At 43.5% G+C, this 9384-nt stretch overlaps 4 protein-coding genes across 4 annotated transcripts in view; 2 read left to right on the top strand and 2 right to left on the bottom strand.

The window, feature by feature from the left end:
- Positions 1–3842: 3842 nt before the first annotated feature.
- Smp_181730 (hypothetical protein) lies at positions 3843–4076 on the top strand (the record flags this gene model as incomplete). Its single annotated transcript, XM_018792182.1, has 1 exon — positions 3843–4076. The coding sequence occupies one exon, from the start codon at positions 3843–3845 to the stop codon at positions 4074–4076; it is 234 nt and encodes a 77-aa protein (XP_018644512.1).
- Positions 4077–6884: 2808 nt separating this feature from the next.
- Smp_178620 (hypothetical protein) lies at positions 6885–7504 on the bottom strand (the record flags this gene model as incomplete). Its single annotated transcript, XM_018792181.1, has 2 exons — positions 6885–6891; positions 7260–7504. 2 exons carry the CDS (start codon positions 7502–7504, stop codon positions 6885–6887), a joined length of 252 nt encoding a protein of 83 aa, XP_018644039.1.
- A 337-nt stretch (positions 7505–7841) lies between these two features.
- On the top strand, positions 7842–8005 carry Smp_178630 (hypothetical protein; the record flags this gene model as incomplete). The annotated part of the gene is given in 2 exon segments (XM_018792180.1): positions 7842–7988; positions 7994–8005. Coding segments are annotated over 2 exon segments (159 nt in total).
- A 1208-nt stretch (positions 8006–9213) lies between these two features.
- Positions 9214–9384, bottom strand: part of Smp_188880 (hypothetical protein) — a gene marked incomplete at both ends in the record, with an annotated part of 1545 nt that continues 1374 nt past the window's right edge. Inside the window, one exon of the mRNA XM_018792179.1 lies at positions 9214–9384. This exon is cut by the window's right edge and continues 1374 nt beyond it. Within this exon, the coding sequence (XP_018644584.1) occupies positions 9214–9384 (171 nt within the window).

Here is a 9384-nt window from a genome sequence, read left to right as displayed (position 1 = left end):
GCGAATCATATCGTCGAGACAATGTGGTGGAATTCTAGAACATGGACCCCATCCCTACCCAAACACCCCTCCCACGCCCCAGCTAATGTTTCTAGGAAGAAAAGGAGGAAAATAGAGTACGCACACATCCAGACACTCTTCCACCACCGTCCCAAAGATGCCGCCAACACCGTTCTAGACGGTCGGTGGAGAAACCCCTATGTCGCAAACCATTCAATGATTCCAGACTTCGACTGCTTCTGGACAACAGTCTTTACTAAAACAAATTCCCCAGACAGCCGGGAGATTACTCCAATCATCCCTATGACTCCCTCTCTCATTGACCCGATCCTCTCCTCTGACGTCACATGGGCGCTGAAAGAAATGCATGGCACGGCCGGTGGGATTGATCGTCTAACATCGTACGATCTGATGAGATTCGGGAAGAATGGTCTTGCTGGATATCTCAACATGCTACTCGCTCTTGCATACCTTCCCACTAATCTCTCAACAGCACGGGTAACTTTCGTCCCCAAGTCATCAAGTCCTGTGTCACCTGAGGACTTCCGTCCCATCAGTGTCGCTCCAGTAGCCACTAGGTGCCTGCACAAAATTCTAGCAAAGAGATGGATGCCGCTCTTTCCACAGGAACGACTTCAGTTCGCTTTCCTAAACCGAGATGGATGCTTTGAAGCAGTTAATCTTCTGCACTCGGTCATACGGCACGTCCACACCCGCCATACAGGAGCATCCTTCGCCCTGCTCGACATATCACGGGCCTTTGACACTGTATCACATGACTCCATCATCAGAGCGGCGGAAAGATATGGGGCACCTGAACTGTTATGCCGCTACCTCAATAACTATTACCGACGTTCAATCAGCTGCGTCAACCGCACTGAATTGCATCCTACGTGTGGGGTGAAGCAAGGAGACCCCCTGTCGCCACTCCTCTTCATCATGGTTCTCGACGAAGTACTGGAAGGTCTAGATCCAATGACCCACCTAACAGTTGATGGAGAGAGCTTGAACTACATAGCTTATGCTGACGATCTCGTAGTTTTCGCTCCAAATGCGGAACTCCTTCAACGGAAACTCGATCGGATCTCCCTACTTCTACACGAGGCTGGATGGTCGATTAACCCTGAAAAAAGCCGGACCCTGGACCTAATCTCTGGTGGCCATTCCAAAATCACAGCGCTCTCTCAGACAGAATTCACCATCGCGGGGATGCGTATACCACCGCTTTCCGCCGCCGACACCTTCGACTATCTGGGTATCAAATCCAACTTCAAGGGCCGATGCCCAGTGGCCCATATTGACTTATTGAACAACTACCTCACGGAAATATCGTGCGCTCCACTTAAGCCGCAGCAGCGCATGAAGATCTTGAAAGATAATCTACTCCCTTGACTCCTCTACCCCCTGACTCTAGGAATAGTACACCTGAAAACCCTGAAGTCAATGGACCGAAATATCCACACGGCCATAAGGAAATGGTTGCGGCTACCCTCCGACACCCCGCTAGCATATTTTCACTCACCCGTCGCTGCCGGAGGCCTAGGGATCCTCCATCTGTCCTCATCGGTTCCATTCCACCGTCGAAAACGTCTAGAAACCCTCCTATCTTCACCGAACCGCCTACTGCACAAGTTGCCAACTTCCCCAACACTAGCTTCTTATTCACACCTTAGTCAACTGCCAGTTCGAATTGGGCACGAGACCGTAACGTCTAGAGAAGAGGCTTCCAACAGCTGGGTGAGACGATTACATTCGTCCTGCGACGGGAAAGGACTACTCCTAGCACCACTAAGCACCGAGTCCCATGCATGGCTGCGCTACCCCCAGTCTATTTTTCCATCTGTTTACATCAACGCCGTTAAATTACGAGGTGGCTTACTATCCACCAAAGTCAGGAGATCTCGCGGAGGTAGAGTGACGAATGGCCTGAACTGTCGAGGCGGTTGCGCCCATCATGAAACGATCCACCACATTCTGCAACATTGCGCGCTCACCCACGACATCAGATGCAAACGCCATAACGAACTATGCAACCTTGTGGCAAAGAAACTGCGTAGGCAAAAAATCCATTTCTTACAGGAGCCCTGCATTCCTCTAGAAAAAACCTACTGCAAACCTGATTTTATAATTATACGTGACTCAATTGCTTATGTTCTAGACGTCACTGTATCGGACGACGGAAACACCCACGCCAGCCGCCTGTTAAAAATATCAAAATACGGCAATGAGCGAACCGTCGCGTCGATCAAGCGTTTCCTCACATCCAGTGGATATATCATTACCAGTGTTCGACAAACACCAGTCGTCCTTACATTCAGAGGTATTCTGGATAGAGCAAGTTCACAATCCCTACGACGCCTATGTTTTTCATCCCGTGACCTCGGTGACCTTTGCCTGAGTGCGATTCAAGGCTCAATTAAAATATATAATACCTATATGAGAGGAACCCAACGGCTGAACGAATAGCCCCCTTCACTCTTAGACATTCCCCCACTGTTGTTGCTTATCTTCATGCTCTTGTGTTAATTGACTGCTCTCTTCTGGGTTGACGTCTGATTGTCTCTCTCTCTTTCCATATTGCTTGCTCTGCCCGCTTACTTCCAATAGTTGTCATATTATGTCTTTGTTTACTTGCCATGTCTAACGACAATTACTTTATCTACCTTAGTTTGTCCTCTTGGTTTCGGTTGCCTTCATGTGTTCATGGCGGAATCTGATGTTTATAATGACTATTCCTACTACCACCATTACAACTATTATTATTATCACTATTATTAACATTATTATTACTTCTACAATTAGTATTATGGCTACTCCTTTCAGCACACCAATAAAATCTCAATCAAACATCTCACTTATTAAACTCTCTATTTCCCCTTCGTTATAAACTTACAATTCAGTTTAACCGAATATCTCTCTTTTACAAATCTTAAGTATGTAATTTTGTGCCAAGCCCATTTGGGTCTGTACAATTTGATACTTAAAAATAAATGTTATTAGCCAAATGCCTCGTCATCTAATTAGTGACGCGCATGAATGGATTAACGAGATTCCCACTGTCCCTATCTACTATCTGGCGAAACCACAGCCAAGGGAACGGGCTTGGCAGAATTAGCGGGGAAAGAAGACCCTGTTGAGCTTGACTCTAGTCCGACTTTGTGAGGAGACATGATGGATGTAGTATAGGTGGGAGCTGGGTGCTTCGGTGTCCAACGCAAATGAAATACCACTGCTATCATTGTTTCTTTACTTATTCAGTGAAACGGGAACGAAATTGTATTTTGGTTCAAAGCACATTTCGGGGTGCGTGGTCTATCGCTGCGTGCTTCGATATCTTGGTCATGTCAGATGAGTCGTGGTGCGAATTGCGGTGTTTGAGTTTGATGTGATGTGCGACCCGTTCTGAAGACCATGTCAGGCGTGGCCTATCGATCCTTTTGATGTTATTTTCGGAGTTTGAAGCAAGAGGTGTCAGAAAAGTTACCACAGGGTTGGGAGGCAAAATCCGACTCACACGTCCTCGTCGTGCCTCCTGGATCATGGGACTGATTCCATGAACTAACGTGAGCGGTAACCCGGGTGGTGGAGATCGGGCTAATCACCCTCTCTACCTATACCCACCCCTTGATTACGAAAGCTACAAAGAAACATTGCACAATTATACCTGGAATAAAAAAAGACAAAAAAATGCCCAAAATTACCAAAAACTTAAATTTGGTTTATGGATTATCCGGGGTTGCTCACAAGAAAGCAAACTCCAAGAGATAGCAGAGCAAATAGCTGAACGCAAGTACCACATAGCAGTGATCACGGAAACTAGAATGACCTCTAAAATTATTGATATGGATAACAGCGGCTTGAGCTTTTATAACTCTAACCCAGACATTAATGACTACCGAAATACTGGTGTTGGTTTTCTGGTAAATGACCAATCTATGATAACTGCCACCGATTTTGAAGAGGTAGATGGCAGAATAGCTACCATTAAAATACACAGTAAAGCTGCCAAACAGACTATTTACCTTATCGGTTGCTACGCCCCAACCGAGTCTTCTAATGATGAAGTAAGTAAATAAAAATTCTATCTTAAGCTAAAATACACAATTAAAAAGCTTAAACTAAATAAACTTCCTATACTGATCCTGGGAGACTACAATTGCAGGCTAAGCCAGGACCTTCATACTTACTACCCTAACATTATAGGGAAAGCTATTAAACTTGAAACTGAAACATCAGAAAATGGCATGAAACTAATAAACTTATGTAAAACTTTAAACCTGCGAGTAATGAACTCGTTCATCACTAAACCAGAACACAGGACCCATACCTGGGTACATCCGAAGACCCAAATGGGACATGTCATAGATCTAGTGATAACAGAAAATAATTCAAAACTATTGGTCTGTGATATTCATAACAGCCGTTCTATGGAAGCAAACACAGATCATTATATGATCACAACCGTACTGAAACTAAAGTATCTAAATAATAATAAGACTTTTAATGATAAAAGTAAACCGAAAAGAAAACAGAGTAAGGCGATTCACGCCTTGACTCCAGACTACCCAAAGATACTAGATACCTTACTCCAAAATAAATGCCAACTAAACCAAGTAGAAAGAGCCATAACTCAAGCAGCTAACAAAGCTGCTATCCCATATAAGTCGGCCACCAAGAGATGGCAGTATAACATAAGCAATCTATTAAAAGACGAAATTAAACATAGAAGACAACTAAGACTAAAGTGGCTAAATAATCCTACAGCTGCTAATAAAAGCCTCTATATGCAAGCTAGTAAAATAGTGAATAATAAGATTAAACTAGCTAAAGACCAGTATATCAAAGATAAAATGAATGAGATGAACACATACTTTAAAAAGCATGACCTACACTTAGCATACAAAATGGTAGATGATATACTGGCTACTATACGAAACCACTCATACAAAGCTAAAAGAGCTAATCAAATTAAAGATAGTGATCTTCAATATCACTACCAAAACCTATTCAATGCTAAACTAAACCAAGATAATATCCAATTGCCGGTAAAAACCACCAACGACTCTGAACTTACTATAAATGAAATAAATCAAAGTTTGAAAAAAATGAAAAATCAAACTACGCCTGGCAGTAATGGCATAACTAGTGAAATGATAAAGCAAGGTGGTGATAAACTAAATAACATACTACTGAAAATCATGAATCAGATATGGAAAAATCCATGCACTATGCCAGACCACTGGATAGATGCAGATGTAATAAGTATATATAAAAATAAAGGTTTAAGATCCGATCCAAACAACTATAGAAGTATCTTCTTACTAGATACGATAGGAAAGCTATTTGCAGGCATAGTCTGCAATAGACTTGTCCAACTAACAGATAAATATCTCCCAATAACCCAATTTGGTTTTAGAAAAAATCTGTCCACAGTCCAAGCAATAACGACCTTAAGACATATAATTCAATCCTCTATAGATACAAATAGTACTATAGTCCTCACCTTTGTGGACTTAACTAAAGCGTTTGATACGATACCCAAACAAATAATCCTAAATACTCTAAATAAACTATGCCCTTCAAAAAATATAAACTCCTGTATAACCAAACTATTAGATGACCCCAAGGGTTATCTAAAAAATTCAGAACTAAACTTCACGATGAAAAGGGGAGTGAGACAGGGTAGTAAAGGTCCGGCTATCTTTAACTTAGTCTTTCAAAAAATATTAGAACAAACGATAGACAAAACCCTAAAAGGAGTGACTCTTAAAGACCAATATAACAAGATTTGGACAATTAAACATTTAGAATATGCAGACGATTTATGTTTAATCACTAACACAACGGAGGAGGCTACCAAAGCTTTAAACCACCTACAACAATACTTAACCAGTATTGGTATGGAGATATCAATCTCCAAGACTAAATATATGATAATAAATAAAAAAGCTATCACATCAAATGTCAAAATAAACAACAAGGATATCGAAGAAGTAGAATCCTTCCACTACCTTGGATCTACCATAAATAACAAAGGTACTCCGGATAGTGCTATCACCTATAATATAGAAAAAGCAAAAAATGCTATAATTAAAATTAAACCAATACTTAAATCTAAAGAACTCAACCTTGATACCAAAGCCAAGATGGTGGATTCTTCAATAATCCCAATTCTTACATACGGTCTAGAATCCATAGTACTAAGAAAGCAAGATTGGTCTAGACTAGAAGCGGTGTTAAATACAGTAAGACGGATAATTCTAAATATAAACGATAGAAAACAATATACTGTTGAGCAACTTAAACTTAAAATAAACTTACCAAACTTAGCCAGTAAAATCATGCAAAATAGACTAAACTTGTGGTATGTAGCGCATAAAAGACCAAATAACCTAATGGTGAGGTCTTCAAATAGTAACTTTGAAAATCAGTGCAACAATAGGAAGGCCCATACTAAAAACTGGCTAAGACAACTATTTCAAGACATTAAAGAAATGGGTGAGCGCCTTCCTAGTAACTGGATAAACCAACCCAACAAGGTTAAAATAAACGCATATCAAGAGCACTTTCCAAAAATAATAGGGAAACGCCAGCTGAACCATGTATGCCAAAATGCAAACTGTAACAGAAAGTTTGCTACAATGAAAGAAATGAACAGACACATAAGAAACGATCACCAAAATAAAACTAGTAGTGAGTCCCAATATAGCTGTCCCTTAAGTGACTGTAACAAAACGTATAAGACGTTGGGTTGGTTAAATAGACACATGCAGTCATGCCACCCACAATATAATCTAACTAAAGCTGAACCCAAAACCAAAGTTAATAAAATAAACTCCAAAAACGATCAAAATAAATGTCCATACCCAGGCTGCAACAAAACTTTACCAACTAAAAAAGGTATAATAAATCACTGCTATGTAGTACATAGGTGGTCAGCAATCACCGGACAGGAAGTAAAACCAAAGACAAAGAATAATGCAAAAACAGCTATTGCGCCCCGGTAGTTGTGCCGTGCTTCGATGTAGCCTCTTCTCCAGAAGGGCCTGCTAGGCTTCACCAACTAGTTTGGCTGGAAGGGGCACCACAGGGATAACTGGCTTGTGGCGGCCAAGCGTTCATAGCGACGTCGCTTTTTGATCCTTCGATGTCGGCTCTTCCTATCATTGTGAAGCAGAATTCACCCGGCCGACGGAGCCCAATGCGTTAAATGCGAAACTGATAAAGCGCGACTGCTACAAAAGCAGCTAACGAGTAACATGAGAAGAGGGGCACATAACGTCCTCTCTGGTGGGTGGAGAACGGCATATAAAGGGGTCCCACCTTTGCCGAGCGACTTCGAGGTGTACTGGAAAAACATCTTCTCTAGCGAAAGCGTTACCGATGACCGTCCAGTAGCGTCCAGGTGTCCCGTCGCCTGGTCCTTGGTCAATCCAATTACCGTTATGGAGGTCGAATCGGCCTTACGATCAATGGGTAGGTCAGCGCCCGGACCTGATGGCATAACGCCAAAGGCATTGAATAAGCGAAAGTACGAGCGCACAACAGCGCTTCTCAACTTAATGCTCGCTCTGGAATCCGTCCCAGAGCATCTTAACTTGGCGCGTATGGTGTTTATACCGAAATGCGAAGCACCCCAGTGTTCAGGGGATTATAGACCAATATCGATCACCTCAGTAGTGGTTCGATGTCTGCACAGCATCCTCACGAAGCGATGGAGTGAAACCATGCCGAGCCTCCACAACCAACTGGCGTTTTTGAAACGCGATGGATGCCTTGAGGGTGTCGTTGCAGTACACTCTATCCTACGCGAAGCACAGCTCGCTAGGAACAACTTGGTGATGACGTCAATAGACGTTTCTAAAGCGTTCGACTCCGTCTCCCATGACACTATAAAACGGGTCGCGAAGGCGTACGGAGCGCCAAAACCGTTAGTTTCGTATATTGCGAGTTCTTACGCCTCTTCTAAGGCGCTTATACGGGGCGTGGTTAGTCCAATCGGTAGAGGTGTAAGGCAGGGAGACCCGCTCTCGCCGCTTCTGTTCATCATGTGTATGGACGAGGTAATCAACCACACTACACGCGAACATGGGGCAAAGATGGGTAATCGTAGGATTGACTCAATCTTGTTTGCGGATGATGTAATGCTCTTTGCCGAATCTACTATCGGAATGTAAATTAAGCTTTACCTGCTCAATACTGGCTTGGAAAAAGCTGGTCTCCACATTAACTTACAAAAATCGCGCAGCCTGACCGTCGCTGCGGAGGGTATGTCTAAAACCGTATGTGTCATCCCTCACACGTACAATATAGGCGGGGTTTCCTTAGGCCCAATCAGCGTCTCTGATAGCTTTCAGTATCTGGGTATACGGTTCAACTACCGTGGAATCATAAAGCAACCGATAAGCATGATGGCTACAAAGCTTTTATGCGAGATTACAGACGCCCCCTAACAGCGAGTCAGAGGCTGACTTTGCTAAAGCAATACGCCCTACCCAAATTACACCATACGGGGCAACTAGGACTCGTAAGTAAAGCGGACCTGGAGGAAGTCGATCTCCTAATCCGCAAATCGGTGCGAAAGTGGCTAGGGCTGCCACACGACACTATTAATGGGTACCTCCATGCGCGCATTAGAGATGGAGGAATCGGGGTCGAACCCCTATTTCCGCTGGCAATTCTTCGGCGTTCCCGCCTATTCGTTTCGTGTAGCACACGGGGTTGCGAAATGATGGAAGCCGTCCGAATATCGGCGGCCTACAAAGCTATTGAGGGCAAGTCCTTGAGCGGGGTGTCTCTTGGCGGGAGGATGATAAACTCATCTGACGACGTATATGACTTATGGAAAACGCGCCTCTATAGCACACTAGACGGTAGCGGCCTTAAAGTCTCTAGCCAGAGCACATCGTCACATATATGGGTTACGTCCCCGAAAGGGATGTATCCCTGGATGTACCAAAAAGCGTTACAACTTAGGGGTCATACCCTGAAGACAAAAGCGCGCGAATCAAGGGGCGGTAGAGGAAACATAAACTTACAGTGTAAAGGGGGCTGTCGGAGGGTTGAATCCCTGACGCATATCCTTCAAGAATGCAAAGTTATTCAGCGATTGCGGATCGCTCGCCATAATAGAGTAGTCTCGAAACTGGAAGGCTCGCTGAGGTGGGCGGGTTTTTCAGTATTGCGTGAATCGTACACACCGTGTGGTGATAGTTATGTGAAGCCGGATTTGCTGGCATGCAGAAGGGGGGCAATATTCGTTCTTGACGTCATAATCTGCAGCGATAGCAGACTGCGCGCATCCTGGAATGCGAAAATACGGAAATACAAAACGATTGCGCTTAATAGGCAATTTAGACAAGCGTTCGGACTACGAGTAGTTCC

This window comes from Schistosoma mansoni (genome assembly GCF_000237925.1).
Source record: "Schistosoma mansoni, WGS project CABG00000000 data, supercontig 0550, strain Puerto Rico, whole genome shotgun sequence".
Classification (NCBI taxonomy): domain Eukaryota; kingdom Metazoa; phylum Platyhelminthes; class Trematoda; order Strigeidida; family Schistosomatidae; genus Schistosoma; species Schistosoma mansoni.
Note: the sequence above shows the minus strand (reverse complement) of the source record. Positions and strands in the feature narration are given on the sequence as shown.